The 25,000-nt window shown below is 40.9% G+C and overlaps 1 protein-coding gene across 3 annotated transcripts in view; it reads left to right on the top strand.

Annotated features, from left to right (window-relative positions):
• Positions 1 to 25,000, top strand: part of LOC133540884 (contactin-associated protein-like 4) — a 141,000-nt gene that overhangs the window by 41,624 nt on the left and 74,376 nt on the right. For all 3 annotated transcript variants that reach the window (XM_061883898.1, XM_061883897.1, XM_061883899.1), the window contains 3 exons: positions 3,506 to 3,653; positions 6,485 to 6,679; positions 22,938 to 23,113. In XM_061883898.1, the coding sequence (XP_061739882.1) occupies positions 3,506 to 3,653; positions 6,485 to 6,679; positions 22,938 to 23,113 (519 nt within the window). The remainder of the gene's footprint in view (positions 1 to 3,505; positions 3,654 to 6,484; positions 6,680 to 22,937; positions 23,114 to 25,000) is intronic.

Genomic DNA, 25,000 nt, shown 5'->3' with positions numbered 1-25,000 from the left:
GCCTGTGTACTGGTTTCTGCGACTTATTCCACATAAAAAAATAATATCGCGCTCGCCCGGCATTTTATGATAAATTTAATGATATTAATAAGTTAGGTCAGGAAAAAACACAGAGGCTATATTATCCCGACAAGCCTGCTTGTCAGGGGATTTTATATTGCGCTCTAGCCCGCTATTGAGCGCTGTATAATGGATACACCACAGAAACAGGACATTTCCTCTCTCCTAAATATTCCAAAGTCAACCGCCGGCTTTATTATAAGAAAATAAAATTTTTGGGGAACAACAGCAACTCAGCCACCAAGTAGTAGGCCACGTAAACTGACAGAAAGGGGTCAGCGGATGCTGAAGCGCATACTGCGAATAGGTCGCTGACTTTCTGCAGTTGCTACAGATCTCCTAGCTTCATGTGACATTCCAATTAGCCCACGTACAGTACACAGAGAGCTTCATGGAATGGGTTTCCATGGCCGGGCAGCTGCATCTAAGCCATGCATCACCGAGTCCAATGCAAAGCGTGAGATGCAGTGGTGTAAAGCACATCGCCACTGGACTCTAGAGCAGTGGAGACACCTTCTCTGGAGTGTTGAATCACGTTTTTCCATCTGGGTTTGGAGGTTGCCAGGAGAACACTACATTTTGGACTACTTTGTGCCGAGTGTGAAACAACAGTGAAGGAGGAATTAGAGTATGGGGTTGTTTTTCAGGAGTTGGGCTTGGGAAAGGAACTTTAATTGCTGTAGGATACCAAAACATTTTGGACAATTCCATGCTCCCAACCTTATGGCAACAGTTTGGAGCGGGCCCCTTCCTCTTCCAACATGACTGTGCACCATTGCACAAAGCACAGTCCATAAAGACATGGATGAGAGAGTCTGGTGTGGATGAACTTGACTGGCCTGCACAGAGTCCTGACCTGAACCTGATAGAACACCTTTGGGATGAATTAGAACGGAGACTGAGAGCCAGGCCTTCTCCACCAACATCAGTGTGTGACCTCACCAATGTGCTTTTGTAAGAATGGTGAAAAATTCCTATAAACACCCTCGGCAACCTTGTGGACAGCCTTCCCAGAAGAGTTGAAGCTGTAATAGCTGCAAAAGGTGGACCCACATCATATTGAACCCTATGGGTTAAGACTGGGATGGCACTTCAAGTTCATATGTGAGTCAAGGCAGGTGACCAAACACTATATATATATATATATATGTATATATATATATATATATATATATATATATATATATATATATATATATATATATATATATATATATATATATATATATATATATATATATATATATATATATATATATATATATATATATATATATATATATATATATATATATATATATATATATATATCAATGTTTATTTATATAGCCCTAAATAACCAGTGTCTCAAAGGGCTGCACAAACCACAACGACATCCTCGGTAGAACCCACTTAAGAACAAGGAAAACTAACCTCAGTGGGACGTCGGTGAAACTGACATTGATGACTATGAGAAACCTTGGAGAGGACCGCCTATGGATGTCGAGTGGGTCTAACATGATACTGTGAAAGTCCAATCCATAGTGGATCTATCTATATATATAAATATATATATTAAGGATGCACCGATTAATCGGTAACCGAATATATTCGGCCGAATATGGGAAAAAAAGCCACATTCGGCCTTCGGTGGAATGAGTTAAAAACAAGGCCGAATAGTGGCGTGTGACGCAATTTTTTGACGCGGTGACGTTGGGATGTGTTGTGTACCTGTATAAGTGTATGAGGTTACAAGCACACACTTATTGAGATTTAGTGGGGCCTCTGTTTACATTATTAGCCTGTTGTGTAGGCTACCTGTATAAGTGTATGAGGTTACAAGCACACACTTATTGAGATTTACTTGAGCCTTCTGTTTACATTATTAGCATATCTACTGTGGCTAAGCAGACTTTTGCCAAAAGGACAATAATTCATTTGTTGTGGGTTTATCCACTTTAATGCACTTTATTTTTTTTTGGAATGCATGTTTTGTTTGAAGGCCTAATATAAATGAAAAACTTTGTGTTTTTTTTGAAAAGCAAAGGCTACTGGAATATTTAAAATATGTCAATATTCAATAAAAAATTACTTTATTTGAAAAACATGTCAAAATATTTTTCTAGGCTATTTATGCAATATAAAAAAAATTGTGAAAAACAGCATTCATTATTCGGTATTCGGCCAAGCGTTTAAATTTTATTCGGCTTCGGCCACACATTTTCATTTTGGTGCATCCCTAATATATATATATATATATATAAATATATATATATATATATATATATATATATATATATATATATATATATATATATATATATATATATACACATACATATATATATATATATATATATATATATATATATATATATATATATACATACACATACATACATATATATATATATTATTATTTTTTTTTTTATTTGTATTCTTATTGTAATATTCTTCTATTTTGTTTGTTTTTATATCCCCATTATTTACTTTTTAAATTTGATCTCAATTCTGTACACTGCTGCTGGAAATTTAAATTTAAATTTTCCTGAGGGAACTGTTAAGAACCGCCGCTCGGATCTTACATTATTTTTTTTATTTTTTTTATTATTTTGTGTTTTATCTTGTTGGTTCATGGACGCTTCCGATTCTTAGGTGGTGCACTTCCTCGTTTGTTTTTGTCACCATGGCGACTTGATTTGTCCACCTGCACTGCCCGTTTGTCACACACCTGTTTTTGATTATTATTTTGCATTTGTATCAGTGTTCTTTTATCATTTTAGACTTAATCGGGTTTTTCCCCAAAATTCCCGGAATTCCATAATACCATTTCTCAATTCAACATGTTACTTCTTCAACATTTCTCTACCGATTGGAACAATTTCAACACCAACCATTTCAACACATTGAAGTTTGTTTGACCATTTTCAAAGAAATTCCCGAAATTTCCAAATTTTGGGGACATTCCCATTGACATCATTCAAAGTTCCTTGACTCCCACATTTTTCACCCGATTCAAACTGTTCCAACTTTAAATTATTCAGCCTGTTCGGGAATTGTCTGCTCTACTACAACAATTGTAAAAAAAAATCGGTTCAATTTTAGCTTTGGAGCACTCGCACGCAATTCCTTCAGGAATTGACTCATCTAATTTTGTTGTTATTATTGTTAATTGGATTTAAAAAGCAGCCTGCTGTATTTAACATTCAACAATTCGGAGAAGCATTACAATTTTGTAGTAGTGCCACTTTTCAAAAAACTGATATCATCTTTTGGTTCCCAAGTTAAAAGTTGATATCACTTTATTCTATTCAACTTCCACAAGGCAACACTGTACTTCCATGTGATTTACTGTAGTCACACATTTATTGTGAATTATGACACATCTGACATAACGACTGTCTGTCACTCAGCCATTTGGGAGATGTGGATGGATGGATTTTGAAAATGTTTTGTTTGTTTCCAGGCTGTTCCAGGTAACAGCAACGCCGACACCGTTGTCCAGTACAAACTTGACGAGCCGGTGGTCGCTCGCTTTCTTCGCCTCGTTCCGCTGGCCTGGAACCCGACTGGGAGGATTGGACTTCGACTAGAAATATACGGCTGTCACTATGGTAACTGGTCTCCAAGCATTGATCCAGTCGAAGCTTCAGCGTTTGCAGAAAATTGTTAGGAAAACCAAATAATTGTAGATTATTGAGACAATGCCACACGGTGAAGTACTACTGGTTTTGGTTACCAATGGTTACCAAAGTTTACATACACTTGTAAAGAACATCATGTCATGGCTCTCTGGTAGAGATGCGCGGTTTGCGGTCTCATCCGCGGAGTCCGCAAATGAGACCGCGGGTTGGGCGGGTGACATGACGAAAAAAAAGATTTTAATTAGATTCGGGTGGATGGCGGTTGAACCATCCGGAAATATTTGATATACATGGTTCTGGGATCGGTATCCTTTACCATTCAAAGAGCCATTTAAAACCTGTGTCACAAAGCGAAGAAGACAATAGGAGACGCTAATGTTCTCTAGAATGACTACCGGCAGTCACCCAGATAATAAGTATTAGGGCGTGCTATGAAGCCATTGACTTTGTCGCCTTCTACAACATGTAAGATCTACTTGTCAGTCCAGCAACATGTTGTGTGTGACTTCCACAGCAACACGCACACGACTGCAAGGCATGCTGGGTGACACAGTACACTAATGGTTGTGATATAAACTATTTTAACACTCTTACTAATATGCGCCACGCTGTGAAGCCCCACCAAACAAGATTGACAAACACATTTCGGGAGAACATCCTCCCAGTAACACAACATAAACGCAACACGACAAATACCCAGAATCCTTTGTATCCATGACAATTCCTGACTATTTTATACACCCCGCTAGCAGCAAACCCTGCCCCCCCACCCCTCCGTGCGTCGGTAAGGTGGGCGGGGTTGGGGGCGCGGGGGTGTAAAATATATTCAGGGGGTATCACGGATACAAAGGATTCTGGGTATTTTTATGTTGTGTTACTGTGAGGATGTTCTCCCGAAATGTGTTTGTCAATCTTGTTTGGTGTTGCTTCACAGCGTGGCGCATATTAGTAAGTGTTAAAGTTGTTTATATCACAACCATCAGTGTACTCTGTATCACCCAGTATGCCTTCCAATCTTGTACGTGTGATTGCGGAAGCTGCACACAACATGTTGCTGGACTAACAATCGGTTTGTACATGTTGTTGAAGGTGTCAAAGGCAATGGCTACACAGCACGGCCTTATTCTTGTCATCAGAATGAACACCATTGGATATTCGCGAGAATGTTAGCGGCTCCCATTGTCATCATTACTCTGTGAAACAGGTTTAAATAGCTCTGTGAGTGGTAAAGGTGGCCAACCTCTGATGTATTTCAGCGGGCGGGTGGAGGGCAGTTGCGGTTCTGATAAAATGTTGGTTCGGGTGGATGGCAGGTGGATGACGACTTTGGTGATGCGGTTGCGGATGATATAATTGCCTATCCGCGCATCTCAACTGTATGGAGTTTCTGATAGTTTCTCCAACTCTTATTTTTTTGTTAGTGATTGGAGCACATACTTGTTGGTCACCCAAAAAATTCATGAAGTTGTTGTTTTTTTTATGAATTTATTATGGCTCTACTGAAAATGTCAGCAAATATGCTGGGTCAAAAGTATACGTGTTGTTGGTTTTCCGACATGGAGTTGCTTCTTCAGCATTGTCCGCACGTTTAAGTCAGGACTTTGGGAAGGCCATTCTAAAACCTTCATTCTAGCCTGATTTAGCCATTCCTTTACCACATTTGACGTGTGTTGGGGGTCATTGTCCTGTTGGAACACCCAACTGTGTGTTTGGGGTCATTGTGAAGTGAAGTGAATTATATTTATATAGCGCTTTTTCTCAAGTGACTCAAAGCGCTTTACATAGTGAAACCCAATATCTAAGTAACATTTAAACCAGTGTGGGTGACACTGGGAGCAGGTGGGTAAAGTGTCTTGCCCAAGGACACAACGGCAGTGACTAGGATGGCGGAAGCGGGAATCGAACCTGCAACCCTAAAATTGCTGACACGGCCACTCTACCAACCGAGCTAAACCGCCCCTATTATTGTAATAATAATAATAACAATAGATTTTATTTGTAAAAAAAATAAATAAACACTTTCTGTTAAGCAATGGATATCAAACTCTGGCCCGCGGGCCAAATTTGGCCCGCCGTGTAATTTCACTTGGCCCTTGAAGCAATATCAAATCAACATTAGAAGTGGCCTGCCGCTGTAACATCACATTCACCGCTAACACTCTTACTTGCCAACCCTCTCGATTTTCCCGGGAGACTCCCGAAGTTCAGTGCCCCTCACGAATTTCATCCCGGACAACAATATTTGGGGTGGGCTTTAAAAGCACCGCAGTTGGCGTTCTCTACAACCTGTCGCCACGCCCGCTTTTCCTCTATACAAAAAGCGTGCCGGCCCAGTCACATAATATATGCGGCTTACACACACACACACACACAAGTGAATGCAAGGCATACTTGGTCAACAGCCATACAGGTCACACTGAGGGTGGCCGTATAAATAACGTTCACACTGTTACAAATATGCGCCACACTGTAAACCCACACCAACAAAAACGACACATTTCGGGAGAACATCCGCACCGTAACACAACATAAACACAACAGAACACAAAACTCCAGACAGCCATGACTTTATGTTCTTTACAAGACTGTATAAACCGATACATGGCTTTGATAATTATTGCTACTTTTGACTTGTCGAGCTGAGATTGTGGCAGCCGTGAAACTTCCGTTAACTGGTTTAGTCGAGATGGTCCTTCAGAAGTTCCACATCATTGCTGGAAGCTCTGAGAACTCCTTCTGTGATAAAATATACAAAAATGCATAAATGTTGCTCTTTGTTTTGGACTCTGTTGTGTCTGCAGCTTCTGATGTTGCAAACTTTGATGGCAGCAGCAGCGTGTTGTACAGGCTAAACGCCAGGCCCAGCCCAATGGCCATTTCTCTCAATCTGAAAACCCTGGAGAATTCTGGGCTGGTGTTCCACGCGGAGGGGAAGGGGGATCACGGCCTCACTCTGGCGCTGGAAAATGGCCAGCTGCAGCTCTTTCAGCAACAAGGTATTTCCTTCCCTCATGACCTTTTATGTGATGTTAAGTAAGTGTCGCCATTGGTTTGTCCGGCTGTTAGTCAGCAAAATAACTCCACATATAAGGTTGGAATTTCATGAAACGTTCCAGAAATGCGATACAAGTCGTTACTTTTGGTGGCCGACTTTGGATAATGTCTCCCTGACCACCTGAGGGCACCACAGAATGTGAATACTTTTAAAAAAGGCATAAAAACCCTTCTTTTTTAAAAAAAAAAGCCTTTTTTTTCCTTTTTTTTTTAGATATATGCGGGCTAGTTCTGGTTTTTATTTTTATTTATTTTTAGTATCTTTTCATTTATTTTAATACACTGTAGCACTTTGTTTGCTCAATGGAAAGTGGACGAGGATTCCTCACATTTACACATGGTGGCCCCTCCCTAAATGCAAAACACACGCTCTAAAATTAATAAATGACTGGTCGTTTGTTATGAGTTTTTACCGTTTTTGCCATTTCTAATATAAAGTAGTGTAAAGTTCTTACTTATTTCTGTCAGTAAACTCGCCATGAAAGCGCCAAAACATACCGGTGTTGTGAGTTTGCGTTAATCACCCGAGGAACTTTAGTTATTAGAGTTCCGGTCGGATGTTTTTTCCACGGGATACTGCTCTGTTATTGATTGAAGTAAAGTCTGAATGTCATTAGAACAGTTAGCGCCGTCTTTTGATACTTCGTCCGCCCCCGTCCTTGCACGCTACACCGCTACAACAAAGATGACGGGGAGAAGACGCGATGGATGCTACAATATAAACAAACGTCATTGGCGGATCCACACCAAACATCCACTGCAATGATACCACGTACAATAGCGTATAAAGTGATGATTTGTTCAATTTTTTTAACATCACAAAATCTTCTTTCGTTTAAAAAACAAACTATGTAGCGAGTTGTCTAGGGTGTACCTCCGTCGTCATGGAAACTAACAGAACATAACAAACAAAAAAATTATCCAGACCACAGACCATGACAGTATCGAATTGATACCTAAATGTGTGGTACCATCCAAAACTAATGTGAAACATCCAAAGAAGAGAAGAAGTGATTATTACATTTTAACAGAAGTGCGGATAGAACATGTTGAAAGAGAAAGTAATCATATATTAAAAGTAAATGAACAAGCAGATTAATCATTCATTTTCTACCACTTGTCCTTAATGTGTAGAAAAAAATAGGTGTATAAATGACACAATATGTTACTGCATACGTCAGCAGACTAATTAGGAGTCTTTGTTTGTTTACTTCTAGAAGACGAGTTGTTCACTATTTTATTTAAGTACAACATTTCAATAATAAACATATGTTTTATGCATACTTGCCAACCTTGAGACCTCCGATTTCGGGGTGTGTGGTCGGGGGTGGGGTGGGGGTTGTGGTTGGGGCGAGGTCAAGAGGGGAGGAGTATATTTTAAGCTAGAATTCACCAAGTCAAGTATTTCATATATATATATATATATATATATATATAAATGAAATACTTGAATTTCAGTGTTCATTTATTTACACATATACACACAACACTCATCTACTCATTGTCGAGTTAAGGGTTGAATTGTCCATCCTTGTCCTATTCTCTGTTACTATTTTTCTAACCACATGCATGTACAGTAGATAGCAGTATTGTCCTGTTTAAGAATGTCACAACATTGCCGTTTACGGCAGACAAACTGCTTTACGGTAGACGAAAACGTGACTGCTGTTGTTGTTACCGCGCTGGGAGGACATTAATAAAACTGCCTAACAATTAACCCACATAAGAAACTAAGAACTCGCCCTGGATCATTCTACAGTTGTAACGTCATTGGGCAGACAAGCTGTTTATATTGTGGGAAAGCGGACGTGAAAACAGGCTGTCCTCACTCGGGTCCACATGGAGCTGGAGGGGGCGTGACCTCCAGCTCCGCTTGATTTTCGGGAGATTATTTGTCCCGGGAGGTTTTCGGGAGAGGCGCTGAATTTCGAGAGTCTCCCGGAAAATCTGGGAGGGTTAGCAAGTATGGTTTTATGTACCCTAAGATATTTTTTGGGATAAAATAAAGTCAATAATGACATTTTTTGTGATCCCCTTTATCTCGGAAGTACCAAAATACTTTTAGTACTGGTATGGGGACAACACAAATACACACACACACACACATAAAACCAGACACCCACTGGCAGAAATGTAGATCGGTGCCTATAATCTGGATCACTGTCTGGAGTTAGGACTTTTTTTTTCCACTATTGGGAGGAAGGGCCTGGCAGGGGTCTTCCTTCTCTGAGTGCTTTTCTACTTGATGTAATAGTTTCTGGTATGCTATGTCGCATATGTATGACCTCCGACACGTGTTTCGGAAAACCCATCATTAAAGCCCTGAGTAGATGGCAGTCACATCCCAATTCTGATTGGCTGTAAATACATGCTATATTGTGTAAATATTGCATCATGTTGTCCCTCAGCTCTTACAGGGACACCTCCGGTTTTGATTGGCATTCCCCTCACTCCTTGACATTGCCCCCCATCCCCGTGTGTGTGTGTGCTCTTTTAATGTATGATGGATGCTGCAACATGTAAGAATATATTCTGTGGTGCACACTGGGCGGCATTTTAAGTTGCATGCTGTCCTCCAATACAGAGGAGCCGAGACCCTGAAGTGTACGTATGTGTGTGTGTTCTTGGATCTCTACCCTTCTTGAGACATCAACAAGGAAAATTACAGTCCATATGAGGACCGGTGAGCAAGTTAGGCCCAAAATCATGGTCCCAATACGGAAAAACCATTGCATCTAATAGAGAGACAAATACTAAAGTCTGTGAACATTGCTCCAAAGTCAGGATTTTTTGTTGATTTAATTTGCATACAAAAGTTAACATTGACAGGTGCAAAGGCAGCAATTTATGATAAAACAAGCGAAAGAAGAACTTCCCTATTTGTCCCCGGAAAAAAATGCCAGGTGAACAGCTGATTTTACGAATTCCGGTCCTGACGTAAGACAACTCCTGTCCCATATGTGACCGTAGAATGAACAAATACACTACAGTACTAAGATTAGAGTGGCCATTAACTGTTAGCTTCTACAGCTGGGGTGCCCAAAGTGCGGCACAGGGGCCATCTGTGGTCCGTGACCTTGAGTACGTTAAAAATAATAAAAAAATAGAAATCTCATTTGCACCCCTGCTGGGGAAATCAATTAAAATGAGGGTAGTCCCAAAAAGGAGTGATTTTTTTCAAATTGACTGTCGGTTTTTAAAAGTGCTCTCCCTCTGGTCAACATATGAAATAACAAGTGTGTGTGTGCAAAAAAAAATAATTGAAGTGCTCCCCCTCTGGCCAACATATGTAATAATAAGTGTGTGTAAGAAATCGAAAAATATATTAAAAAAAAATAAATAAATAAATAAATAAATATGTATATAGAGACATACTGTAATAACTCAAAGTAAATAATGAAGATTAAAAGCCAATTACTAAAAAAAAAATAAAAAAGTTAACTAGAAGCCTACTTTTTCATATTTGCATAGTATGTATACAGTATTAATGTTGTAAAAACAAACATTTATATATCTAAAGAGGTATTTTTTGGAGGTCTCAAGAAGTTCCGAAACACAAGAAAGTGTGTGTGTAAGTGTGTTTGGGTTCTTGTATTTCTACCCTTCTTGAGACATCAACAAGGAAAACTACCTTCAATATGAGGACAGGTGAACAAGTTAGGACCGAAATCACGGTCCCAATACGGAAAAAACATTGCATCTAATAGAGAGCCAAATACTAGAGTCCGTGAACATTGCTCCAAAGTCAGAATTTTGTGTTCATTTAAAAAACGCCAGGTGGACAGCTGGTTTTAGGACTTCTAGTGCTGACGTAAGACAGCCCACGTCCCATACTTGAACATAGGATGAACAAATACACTACGGTACTAAGACTATAGTGGCTATTAACAGTTAGCTTCTACAGCTGGGTTGCCCAAAGTGTGGCACAGGGGGGTTGTAGAAAGGATTGGAAACTCCAAACAGCCATGACATTATATACTTTACAAGTGTTGGCAAACTTTTCATCGCGACAGCGACAGTTTACGTTTACTGTTTCTGGACGGTTCTTTCACGGTGCGGGGAGCTCGTACGAATAGTGCCACTCTGAACGCTAGCCATTTATTCCTCTGGAGAATTGACTTTCAGTGCTGTGTCTTCAGAAGCTTAGCCACATTCTCGTGGATGGATGTCCGCCATTTAGATATAGTCCACTGGTGCGGAAGGTGCTTCCAGAGGTGATGACGGCACGGATGCTTCGGGGGGTCAAACGCAGAGTCAATCTTCTGGTTTTCAAAACTGATGTTTTGGAGAGGAACTCCCAGGATAAGTGGTGGGGAGGGTCGTAACTCTTCTTTTTCTTTTTTGCCCCTCAATGGCGAGGCCACACAACGAACTCGTAATTTAGATCATGCTCACAACTTAAGACATAAAAAGTTGAGAAACAGCTCGTATCTTGATCGTAAATTGAGGTACCATTGCATGCCAAACACTGACTATAATTCTCACTGTGCTAAATCCCCTTCTGCAAATGGACAAAAGACAAAGGAGTCAATGGAGACTTTTCCTATTTAGAGAGTTTGAATTCCTCGGTGCCTTTGGCTACTATCACCTGTAAGATCTATTCTGCTTTCAGTGTGACTGACTGACTTTGAGTGATACCTGTACTGCATAACCGACATTGTTTCTCAGCTTCGCTACCTTTGCCTGCAATAAATATCACATGTATTTGCAAATGTAGAGAGAATAGACTAAGCTATGGCAATGCAGTGATGTCTACAGGGGTTAAAAAAGCCACACTGTCTGTCAATCAATCAATGTTTACTTATATAGTCCTGTGGAAGGGGGCGTGGCCTGCGGGCCTGCAGCAAAGCGGGGTGTGCCAGGACCTGCCTCGAAGTCAGCGTGTAGATGGCCCAGGTGGGCCTTATTATCTAATATTATCTATCTTATTATCAGAGACAACAATCTTAACGTCATCGGTCTCAGCGAAACCTGGCTTAAACCAAACGACTTTTTTGCGCTAAATGAGGCATGTCCTCCTAACTTTACACATGCGCATATTGCCCGTCCGCTCAAAAGGGGTGGGGGGGTCGCACTAATATACAACGAAAACTTTAACCTTAGTCCTAACATAAATAATAAATATAAATCGTTTGAGGTGCTTACTATGAGGTCTGTCACACCGCTGCCTCTACACCTGGCTGTTATCTACCGCCCCCCAGGGCCCTATTCGGACTTTATTAATGAATTCTCAGAGTTCGTTGCTGATCTAGTGACACACGCCGATAATATAATCATAATGGGGGACTTTAATATCCATATGAATACCCCATCGGACCCACCGTGCGTAGCGCTCCAGACTGTAATTGATAGCTGTGGTCTCACACAAATAATAAATGAACCCACGCATCGCAACGGTAATACGATAGACCTAGTGCTTGTCAGGGGCATCACCGTTTCCAAAGTTACGATACTCCCGTATACTAAAGTATTGTCCGATCATTACCTTATAAAATTCGAGGTTCAGACGCATGTTCATCAAACTAATAATAATAATAACTGCTATAGCAGCCGCAACATTAATACAGCCACAACGACAACTCTTGCGGACCTACTGCCCTCGGTAATGGCACCATTCCCAAAGTATGTGGGCTCTATTGATAACCTCACTAACAACTTTAACGACGCCCTGCGCGAAACCATTGATAACATAGCACCGCTAAAGTTAAAAAAGGCTCCAAAAAAGCGCACCCCGTGGTTTACAGAAGAAACTAGAGCTCAGAAATTATTATGCAGAAAGCTGGAACGCAAATGGCGCACGACTAAACTTGAGGTGCACCATCAAGCATGGAGTGATGGTTTAATAACTTATAAACGCATGCTTACCTTAGCTAAAGCTAAATATTACTCAAATCTCATCCACCGTAATAAAAACGATCCTAAATTTTTGTTTAGTACGGTAGCATCGCTAACCCAACAAGGGACTCCTTCCAGTAGCTTAACCCACTCAGCTGATGACTTTATGCAATTCTTTAGTAAGAAAATTGAAGTCATTAGAAAGGAGATTAAAGACAATGCGTCCCAGCTACAACGGGGTTCTATTAACACTGACACGATTGCATATACGGCGGACACTGCCCTCCAAAATAGTTTCTCTCGTTTTGAGGAAATAACATTAGAGGAATTGTTACAACGTGTTAAGGGAATAAAACAGACAACATGTTTACTTGACCCTCTTCCTGGGAAACTGATCAAGGAACTCTTTGTATTATTAGGTCCATCAGTGCTAAATATTATAAACTTATCACTCTCCTCGGGCACTGTTCCCCTAGCATTCAAAAAAGCGGTTATTCATCCTCTTCTTAAAAGACCTAACCTCGATCCTGACCTCATGGTAAATTACCGACCGGTGTCTCACCTTCCCTTTATTTCAAAAATCCTTGAAAAAATTGTTGCGGAGCAGTTAAATGAACACTTAGCGTCTAACAATCTATGTGAAACCTTTCAATCCGGTTTCAGGGCAAATCACTCGACGGAGACAGCCCTCGCAAAAATGACTAATGATCTATTGCTAACGATGGATTCTGATGCGTCATCTATGTTGCTGCTCCTCGATCTTAGCGCTGCTTTCGATACCGTCGATCATAATATTTTATTAGAACGTATCAAAACACGAATTGGTATGTCAGACTTAGCCCTGTCTTGGTTTAACTCTTATCTTACTGATAGGATGCAGTGTGTCTCCCATAACAATGTGACCTCGGACTACGTTAAGGTAACGTGTGGAGTTCCCCAGGGTTCGGTCCTTGGCCCTGCACTCTTCAGCATCTACATGCTGCCGCTAGGTGACATCATACGCAAATACGGTGTTAGCTTTCACTGTTATGCTGATGACACCCAACTCTACATGCCCCTAAAGCTGACCAACACGCCGGATTGTAGTCAGCTGGAGGCGTGTCTTAATGAAATTAAACAATGGATGTCCGCTAACTTTTTGCAACTCAACGCCAAAAAAACGGAAATGCTGATTATCGGTCCTGCTAGACACCGAACTCTATTTAATAATACAACTCTAACATTTGACAACCAAACAATTAAACAAGGCGACACGGTAAAGAATCTGGGTATTATCTTCGACCCAACTCTCTCCTTTGAGGCACACATTAAAAGCGTTACTAAAACGGCCTTCTTTCATCTCCGTAACATCGCTAAAATTCGCTCCATTCTGTCCACTAAAGACGCTGAGATCATTATCCATGCGTTTGTTACGTCTCGCCTCGACTACTGTAACGTATTATTTTCGGGTCTCCCCATGTCTAGCATTAAAAGATTACAGTTGGTACAAAATGCGGCTGCTAGACTTTTGACGAGAACAAGAAAGTTTGATCACATTACGCCTGTACTGGCTCACCTGCACTGGCTTCCTGTGCACTTAAGATGTGACTTTAAGGTTTTACTACTTACGTATAAAATACTACACGGTCTAGCTCCATCTTATCTTGCCGATTGTATTGTACCATATGTCCCGGCAAGAAATCTGCGTTCAAAGGATTCCGGCTTATTAGTGATTCCCAAAGCCCAAAAAAAGTCTGCGGGCTATAGAGCATTTTCCGTTCGGGCTCCAGTACTCTGGAATACCCTCCCGGTAAAAGTTCGCGATGCCACCTCAGTAGAAGCATTTAAGTCTCACCTTAAAACTCATTTGTATACTCTAGCCTTTAAATAGACTCCCTTTTTAGACCAGTTGATCTGCCGTTTCTTTTCTTTTTCTTCTATGTCCCACTCTCCCGTGTGGAGGGGGTCCGGTCCGATCCGGTGGCCATGTACTGCTCGCCTGTGTATCGGCTGGGGACATCTCTGCGCTGCTGGTCCGCCTACGCTTGGGATGGTTTCCTGCTGGCTCCGCTGTGAACGGGACTCTCGCTGCTGTGTCTTGGATCCTCTTTGGACTGGACTCCCGCGACTGTGTTGTATCCATTGTGGATTGAACTTTCACAGTATCATGTTAGACCCGCTCGACATCCATTGCTTTCCTCCTCTCTAAGGTTCTCATAGTCATCATTGTCACCGACGTCCCACTGGGTCATTATTGTCACCAATGTCCCACTGGGTGTGAGTTTTCCTTGCCCTTATGTGGGCCTACCGAGGATGTTGTGGTGGTTTGTGCAGCCCTTTGAGACACTAGTGATTTAGGGCTATATAAGTAAACATTGATTGATTGATTGAATCACCTGTCGCTCTGTTTAAGCAGCAGCCGGGGAGGAGAGGTAGTTGGAGATAGAGGAGAGCGAGAGCACGACGAACATTCATAAAAAAACGATTGCTGAAAAGCACTAAAGAGACTTGTTTGGAAAAATAAAACTGTCTTGGAACAATGAAACGGGCTCGCCTGGAAATGCTTGGTGGTCTGGCGGACCCACTGGAAGGCAACTTCCACAAGCCCTAAATCAGGAGTGTCTCAAAGGGCTGCCCGAGCCCCAACAACATCCTCGGCTCGGCTCCCAGATCAGGGCAAGGAAAAACTCAACCCAATGGGATGACAATGAGAAACCTTGGAGGGGACTGCAGATGTGACGGTGCAATGGACGTTGAGTGGTTTTAGCAAAATATTGTGAGTTCAGTCCATATTGGATCTAACATAATAGTGAGAGTCCAGTCCATTGTGGATCTAACATAATAGTGAGAGTCCAGTCCATAGTGGATCTAACATAATAGTGTGAGTCCAGTCCATAGTGGATCTAACATAATAAAGTGAGAGTCCAGTCCATAGTGGATTTAACATAATAGTGTGAGAGTCCAGTCCATAGTGGATCTAACATAATAGTGTGAGAGTCCAGTCCATAGTGGATCTAACATAATAAGGTGAGAGTCCAGTCCATAGTGGATTTAACATAATAGTATGAGAGTCCAGTCCATAGTGGATCTAACATAATGTGAGAATCCAGTCCATAGTGGATCTAACATAATAGTGTGAGAGTCCAGTCCATAGTGGATCTAACATAATAAGGTGAGAGTCCAGTCCATAGTGGATTTAACATAATAGTATGAGAGTCCAGTCCATAGTGGATCTAACATAATGTGAGAATCCAGTCCATAGTGGATCTAACATAATAGTGTGAGAATCCAGTCCATAGTAGATCTAACATTATAGTGTGAGAGTCCAGTCCATAGTGGATCTGATATAACATAATATTGTGAGAGTCCAGTCCATAGTGGATCTAACATAATAGTGAGAGTCCAGTCCATAGTGGATCTAACATAATATTGTGAGAGTCCAGTCCATAGTGGATCTAACATAATAGTGAGAGTCCAGTCCATAGTGGATCTAACATAATAGTGGGAGTCCAGTCCATAGTGGATCTAACATAATACTGGGAGTCCAGTCCATAGTGGATCTAACATAATCGTGTAAGAATCCAGTCCATAGTGGATCTAACATAATAGTGTAAGAATCCAGTCCATAGTGGGTCCAGCAGGAGATCATCTTGAGTGGAGACAGGTCAGCAGAGCAGAGACTTCCCCAACTTATGCACAGATGAGTGGTCCACCCTGGGTCGCGACTTTGGACAGCTAGCGCCTCATCTGTGGTCACCGAATCTGTGTAGAGCAGAAAAGAGACAGCAGATCAACTGGTCTAAAAAGGAGGTCTATTTAAAGGCTAGAGTATATAAATGAGTTTTAAGGTGAGACTTAAATGCTTCTACTGAGGTAGCATCTCCAACTGTTACCGGGAGGGCATTCCAGAGTACTGGAGCCCGAAATGAAAACGCTTTATAGCCCGCAGACTTTTTTTGGGCTCTGGGAATCACTAATAAGCTGGAGTTCTTTGAAGGCAGATTTCTTGCCGGGACATATGGTACAATACAATCAGCAAGATAGGATGGAGCTAGTATTTTATACGTAAGTAGTAAAACCTTAAAGTCACATCTTAAGTTCACAGGAAGCCAGTGCAGGTGAGCCAGTACAGGTATATATGTATGTATATATGTATATAAAGGTATATACAGTATAGGTATATATGTATGTATATATGTATATAAAGGTATATACAGTATAGGTATATATGTATGTATATATGTATATAAAGGTATATACAGTATAGGTATATATGTGTGTATATATGTATATAAAAGTATATACAGTACAGGCGTAATATGTTCACCCTTTCTTGTTCTTGTCAAAAGTCTAGCAGCTCATTCACTTCACTGTCTCTGCATCCTGCTTTCTCATCTTTTCCCTTGGCCTGTTTTGTCAGCATTGAACATTTTCTTGTCTTCCTATTCTTGTTGACAACCTTTGTAATGTTGCCCCAGCTCAGTCTTTTATGTGTAACTGAACATGTGAGCAAAATAAGAATTAAATAAATCAGTCATAGGTAAAAACAATAATAATTTGATTACTTCAGTCAGCAACAATGTATACACATTAGAGATGCGCGGATAGGCAATTATGTCATCCGCAACCGCATCACCAAAGTCGTCATTCACCCGCCGTCCACCCGAACCAACATTTTATCAGAACCGCAACCGCCCTCCACCCGCCCGTTGAAATACATCAGAGGTCGGCCACCTCTACCATTCAAAGAACTATTTAATCCCGTGTCATAGAGTAATGAAGACAATGGGAGCCACTAACGTTCTTGCGAATATCCAATGGTGTTCATTCTGATGACAAGAATAAGGCCGTGCTGTGAAGCCATTGCCTTTGATACCTTCAACATGTACAAGTCGATTGTTAGTCCAGCAATATGTTGTGTGCGGCTTCCTCAATCACACGTACAAGATTGAAAGGCATACTGGGTGATACAGAGTACACTGATGGTTGTGATATAAACAATTTTAACACTTTAATATGCGCCATGCTGTGAAGCCACACCAAACAAGAATGACAAACACATTTCGGGAGAACATCCTCACAGTAACACAACATAAATGCAACACAACAAATACCCAGAATCCTTTACATCCGTGATACTCCCTGAATATATTTTACACCCCCGCGCCCCCAACCACGGCCACCTTACCGAAGCACGGGGGGTGGGGGGGTTTGCTGCTAGTGGGGTGTATAAAATATTCATGAAGTATCATGGATGCAAAGGATTCTGGGTATTTGTCGTGTTGCGTTTATGTTGTGTTACTGGGAGGATGTTCTCCCGAAATGTGTTTGTCAATCTTGTTTGGTGGGACTTCACAGCGTGGCGCATATTAGTAAGAGTGTTAAAATAGTTTATATCACAACCATTAGTGTACTCTGTGTCACCCAGTATGCCTTGCAGTCGTGTGCGTGTTGCTGTGGAAGTCACACACAACATGTTGCTGGACTGACAAGCAGATGGTACATGTTGTAGAAGGCTTCATAGCACGCCCTAATACTTATTAACTGGGTGACTGCCGGTAGTCATTCTAGAGAATATTAGCGTCTCCTATTGTCTTCTTCGCTTTGTGACACGGGTCTTAAATGGCTCTTTGAATGGCAAAGGATACCGATCCCAGAACCATGTTTACCAAATATTTCCGGATGGTTCAACCGCCACCCACCCAAATTTAATTAAAATCTTTTTTTATGTCACCCGCCCGACCCGCGGTTTATCCGCGAACTCGGCGGATGAGACCGCAAACCGCGCATCTCTAACGCAGACAAAACAGAGACAGGGCGAAGTCGCGAGGGTCAGCACATTTTCATTCTGAATAAACACATATTGTGTCTGCTGGGGATTGCTTGCATTACCTCTCCCTTCAGAAGCAGTCTCAGTGGTGTTAATTAGGGAACTCCCAAATAAATCGAAGCCCATGTGGGCTGCAGTTTAGAGCGTAGGATGAAACTGTAACTGAGTGTACAGCCCGATACGTTTCTCCTCATGAGCAAAATTCTACTCTCTCTGCTCGATTCCTTCTTGTCTTGTGTAATCGATAGTTGGGTGTGTGAACCTGACAACTTTATATGCGGCATAGAGGACCTCCCATTGGCTAAGCTGTAAGTGGGCTCTTATTTACGTTTATTTAATATTTAGAATGCATAATAAAATATGATTGTGAACAAAATTTGAAAAAAAAAGTGCAGTTTCCCTGTAATACCAATTAAGTTTCATGAGTTCTCGAACGAACACACCCATGCAAAAAAAGAAATGGCCTCAACTTGCTGGGAAATTGGAACAAATTGACAGGCTCGTTAAAATGTATGTCCAAACTCCAAAACCATCGCATTTGTTCCCTGTTTGGCATTCGTCAAAATGTCAGTTTCACCGCTCTCCAAATCAGATCATTTGCGGGGACGCCGTTTTACACACCATCAAGCACACAGCGGGCGGGGGAGTGCGTCCTGCCACGGGGTTTTAAGGACAAGTTGTGGCGCTGGCTCAATTAGGATGACCTCGGAAAAGCAAAAACAGTGTTTGAAATGCGTGTAAAAACACTGCGCTAGCTGTTCACTATTATGTTAGATCCACTATGGACTGGACTCTCACACTATTATGTTAGATCCACTATTGACTGGACTCTCACACTATTATGTTAGATCCACTATGGACTGGACTCTCACACTATTATGTTAGATCCACTATGGACTGGACTTTCACTATTATGTTAGATCCATTATGGACTGGACTCTCACACTATTATGTTAGATCCACTATGGACTGGACTTTCACTATTATGTTAGATCCATTATGGACTGGACTCTCACACTATTATGTTAGATCCACTACGGACTGGACTCTCACACTATTATGTTAGATCCACTATGGACTGGACTCTCACACTATTATGTTAGATCCACTATGGACTGGACCCTCACACTATTATGTTAGATCCACTATGGACTGGACTCTCACACTAATATGTTAGATCCACTATGGACTGGACTCTCACACTATTATGTTAGATCAACTATGGACTGGACTCTCACACTATTATGTTAGATCCACTATGGACTGGACTCTCACACTATTATGTTAGATCCACTATGGACTGGATTCTCACTATTATGTTGGATCCACTATGGACTGGACTCTCACTATTATGTTGGATCCAATATGGACTGGACTCTCACACTATTATGTTAGATCCACTATGGACTGGACTCTCACTATTATGTTAGATCCACTATGGACTGGACTCTCACACTATTATGTTAGATCCACTATGGACTGGACTCTCACTATTATGTTAGATCCACTATGGACTGGACTCTCACTATTATGTTAGATCCAATATGGACTGGACTCTCACACTATTATGTTAGATCCACTATGGACTGGACTCTCACTATTATGTTAGATCCACTATGGACTGACTCTCACTATTATGTCAGATCCACTATGGACTAGACTCTCACACTATTATGTTAGATCCACTATGGACTGGACTCACACTATTATGTTAGATCCACTATGGACTGGACTCTCACTATTATGTTAGATCCACTATGGACTGGACTCTCACTATTATGTTAGATCCACTATGGACTGAACTCACATTATTATGTTAGATCCACTATGGACTGGACTCTCACACTATTATGTTAGATCCACTATGGACTGGACTCTCACACTATTATGTTAGATCCACTATTGACTGGACTCTCACTATTATGTTAGATCCACTATGGACTGGACTCTCACTATTATGTTAGATCCACTATGGACTGGACTCTCACACTATTATGTCAGATCCACTATGGACTGGACTCTCACACTATTATGTTAGATCCACTATGGACTGGACTCTCACACTATTATGTTGGATCCACTATGGACAGGACTCTCACACTATTATGTTAGATCCACTATGGACTGGACTCTCACTATTATGTTAGATCCACTATGGACTGGACTCTCACTATTATGTTAGATCCACTATGGACTGGACTCTCACACTATTATGTTAGATCCACTATGGACTGGACTCTCACTATTATGTTAGATCCACTATGGACTGGACTCCCACTATTATGTTAGATCCACTATGGACTGGACTCTCACACTATTATGTTAGATCCACTATGGACTGGACTCTCACTATTATGTTAGATCCACTATGGACTGGACTCTCACACTATTATGTTAGATCCACTATGGACTGGACTCTCACACTATTATGTTAGATCCACTATGGACTGGACTCTCACACTATTATGTTAGATCCACTATGGACTGGACTCTCACTATTATGTTAGATCCACTATGGACTGGACTCTCACACTATTATGTTAGATCCACTATGGACTGGACTCTCACACTATTATGTTAGAACCACTATGGACTGGACTCTCACACTATTATGTTAGATCCACTATGGACTGGACTCTCACACTATTATGTTAGATCCACTATGGACTGGACTCTCACTATTATGTTAGATCCACTATGGACTGGACTCTCACACTATTATGTTAGATCCACTATGGACTGGACTCTCACACTATTATGTTAGATCCACTATGGACTGGACTCTCACACTATTATGTTAGATCCACTATGGACTGGACTCACACTATTATGTTAGATCCACTATGTACTGGACTCTCACACTAATATGTAGTTATTATTAAAATAAACGTTTTGGTGGACTTTAAGAAGCACATCTTAAGGCAGCAGTTTTTATTCAGAGATTGTTCTAAAAACAAGACTGTGATGAACATTTCTGAAAAGAAAGTCATTTTTACACAGAAACAAACAAGGTGGGAACTCGTGCAAAGCAGCATTTTGTCTCTTTTTGGAGGATTCATGTGTGGAATAAGTTAGACCAAAAGTAAAATTACTATAAAACTTTTATTCCATTAAAAATGATCTTCAAGATATCAATTTAAAAAAAATGTGGAGTATAGATGCTAAGAATGCAAAATTCATATGATGGCAGCTTTTTCATTCATTTGTTTTTGTGATGAACGGAAAACAAAACAAAAGCATTCTCTTTATGCTGAATACTTCTCACAAAAAGCCAAAGAAAAAGGAAACCATGGAAGGATATTGGCGTCAAACATTTAAAACGAGATAATTACTTGATAGATCCACATACTTGTATGAACTTTATATCCTAAAGTCTTCTTCTCCGTGTCACATCCTACCACCTAAAGTCTTCTTCGTGTCACATCCTACCACCTAAAGTCTTCTTCTCCGTGTCACATCCTACCACCTAAAGTCTTCTTCGTGTCACATCCTACCACCTAAAGTCTTCTTCTCCGTGTCACATCCTACCACCTAAAGTCTTCTCCGTGTCACATCCTACCACCTAAAGTCTTCTCCGTGTCACATCCTACCACCTAAAGTCTTCTCCGTGTCACATCCTACCACCTAAAGTCTTCTCCGTGTCACATCCTACCACCTAAAGTCTTCTTCGTGTCACATCCTACCACCTAAAGTCTTCTTCTCCGTGTCACATCCTACCACCTAAAGTCTTCTTCTTCGTGTCACATCCTACCACCTAAAGTCTTCTTCTCCGTGTCACATCCTACCACCTAAAGTCTTCTTCTCCGTGTCACATCCTACCACCTAAAGTCTTCTTCTCCGTGTCACATCCTACCACCTAAAGTCTTCTTCTCCGTGTCACATCCTACCACCTAAAGTCTTCTTTTCCGTGTCACATCCTACCACCTAAAGTCTTCTTCTCCGTGTCACATCCTACCACCTAAAGTCTTCTTCTCCGTGTCACATCCTACCACCTAAAGTCTTCTTCTCCGTGTCACATCCTACCACCTAAAGTCTTCTTCTCCGTGTCACATCCTACCACCTAAAGTCTTCTTCTTCGTGTCACATCCTACCACCTAAAGTCTTCTTCTTCGTGTCACATCCTACCACCTAAAGTCTTCTTCTTCGTGTCACATCCTACCACCTAAAGTCTTCTTCTTCGTGTCACATCCTACCACCTAAAGTCTTCTCCGTGTCACATCCTACCACCTAAAGTCTTCTTCTCCGTGTCACATCCTACCACCTAAAGTCTTCTTCTCCGTGTCACATCCTACCACCTAAAGTCTTCTTCTCCGTGTCACATCCTACCACCTAAAGTCTTCTCCGTGTCACATCCTACCACCTAAAGTCTTCTTCTCCGTGTCACATCCTACCACCTAAAGTCTTCTTCTCCGTGTCACATCCTACCACCTAAAGTCTTCTTCTCCGTGTCACATCCTACCACCTAAAGTCTTCTTCTCCGTGTCACATCCTACCACCTAAAGTCTTCTTCTCCGTGTCACATCCTACCACCTAAAGTCTTCTTCTCCGTGTCACAGGTGTGAGCTCGTCGCCTGGTGGTCATCTTTTGGTGACAGTGGGAAGTCTGCTTGACGACCAACACTGGCACCAAGTCAAGCTAGAACGGATCGGTAACTCCCTCAAACTGTCTGTGGATAGAAGCACGCAGCAGGTTGTGGTTCCAGCTGAGCTCAGTTCCTGGAACCTTCGCTGGGTAAGACAAACAGTGCGACACAAAAAACATTCACTCTTGTCCCAAACACACCTCATTCACTCTCTTCTCTTGAAATAGGCTTCAAGGTTCTCATTATGATGAATGAGGCTAACACACTAACTTGTTTTTACATCTTTTACTGAAGGAAAATAATGTGTATATAATTCATTTTTGGTAATACTGATTTCTATTTTTATTTTTTCGAAAAAGTCAGTATTTTTTATTCCAAAAGTCGGGATTTTTTTAACGTGTCAAAAAGTTGTGTTTTTTCTAAGTGTAAAAAAGCCGGAACATTTTTTGTCAAAAATGTGTGATTTTTCTAAGTGTCAAAATAATCAGATTTTTTTCCTAAAGTGTTAAAAAGTCAGATTTTTTGGGGTTAAAAAAACTGGATTTGTTTTTAAGTGTCTAAAAATCTGGATTTTTTCGAAGAGTCAAACTGGATTTTTTCCAAGTGCCAAAAACTGTATTTTTTTCGAAGTGTTGAAGAAAATAATGTATGTATAAATAATTATTGTTAATACTAGATTTATCCATCCATCCATCCATTTTCTACCGCTTATTCCCTTTCGGGGTCGCGGGGGGCGCTGGCGCCTATCTCAGCTACAATCGGGCGGAAGGCAGGGTACACCCTGGACAAGTCGCCACCTCATCGCAGGGCCAACACAGATAGACAGACAACATTCACACTCACATTCACACACTAGGGACCATTTAGTGTTGCCAATCAACCTATCCCCAGGTGCATGTCTTTGGAAGTGGGAGGGGCCTATCCCCAGGTGCATGTCTTTGGAAGTGGGAGGAAGCCGGAGTACCCGCAGGGAACCCACGCATTCACGGGGAGAACATGCAAACTCCACACAGAAAGATCCCGAGCCTGGATTTGAACCCAGGACTGCAGGACCTTCGTATTGTGAGGCAGACGCACTAACCCCTCTGCCACCGTGAAGCCCTACTAGATTTATATATATTTTTATTATTTTTATTGGATAGTCAGGAATTTTTGGTCAAAAAGTCTAAATTTTTTTATTTTTGTTGAAAAGTCAGGATTTTTTTGTCAAAAAGTTTGGATTTTTCTAAATATTTTTATGATTTTTTTAAATTGAAAAGTCAGGAATTTTTTGTCAAAAAGTCTGGATTTTTCTAAGTGCCACAAACTGGATTTTTTCTCAGTGCCAAAAACTGGGTTTTTCCCAAGTGTCGAACTGGATTTTTTTCTAGACGTCAAAGTCAGGATTTTTTACAAGTGTCAAAAAATCTGGATTTTTTTTTATCAATGTCTAAAAGTCAGAATTTTTTCAAAGTGTCAAAAAATCCGAATTGTTTTTGTCAAAAAGTGGGGATTTTTTTCGAAGTGTAAAAAAAAACGATTTTTTTTGTGTGTCAAAAAGTTGACCGTTTTTTTTTTTTGTCAAAAAGTCGGACATTTTTTTTTGTCAAAAAGTCGGATATTTTTTTTTGTCTGACATCTGTTTCTAATAGACGGGGTCGTAAACAACCATCGCTTTTGGTTACAGAACAGTTAAAAGAAAACGTCGTAAAAGAGTTCAAAGAAGACGTTGCCTTGAGGGGAGTCTGGCCCTGCTTCCTCTCCGCTTTGTAGTTCTCGGGTCAAGACACTATCTTTCTGTTGATTACAATACATCAAAGAAACAGAAGACTTCCCATCCTACATCGTGGAGTTTTACAAGCCTTTTGATTGGTAGGATCAAAGAAAGCTTTTGTCTTCTCACTGGGAACTCAAAGTTGTGTGATAACTTGGATACAATTATTCTGACATTGTACATTTCCCCAAAATGCTGTGACAGGTTTTTAACCAACATGTCCCTCAGCTCAGAATTGAATACCAACATTTGCGTTCATGCAGTTTGATGTCTGATGTCAATA

This window comes from Nerophis ophidion, linkage group LG22, assembly GCF_033978795.1.
Source record: "Nerophis ophidion isolate RoL-2023_Sa linkage group LG22, RoL_Noph_v1.0, whole genome shotgun sequence".
Classification (NCBI taxonomy): domain Eukaryota; kingdom Metazoa; phylum Chordata; class Actinopteri; order Syngnathiformes; family Syngnathidae; genus Nerophis; species Nerophis ophidion.
This window is presented reverse-complemented; position numbering and strand designations above follow the sequence as displayed.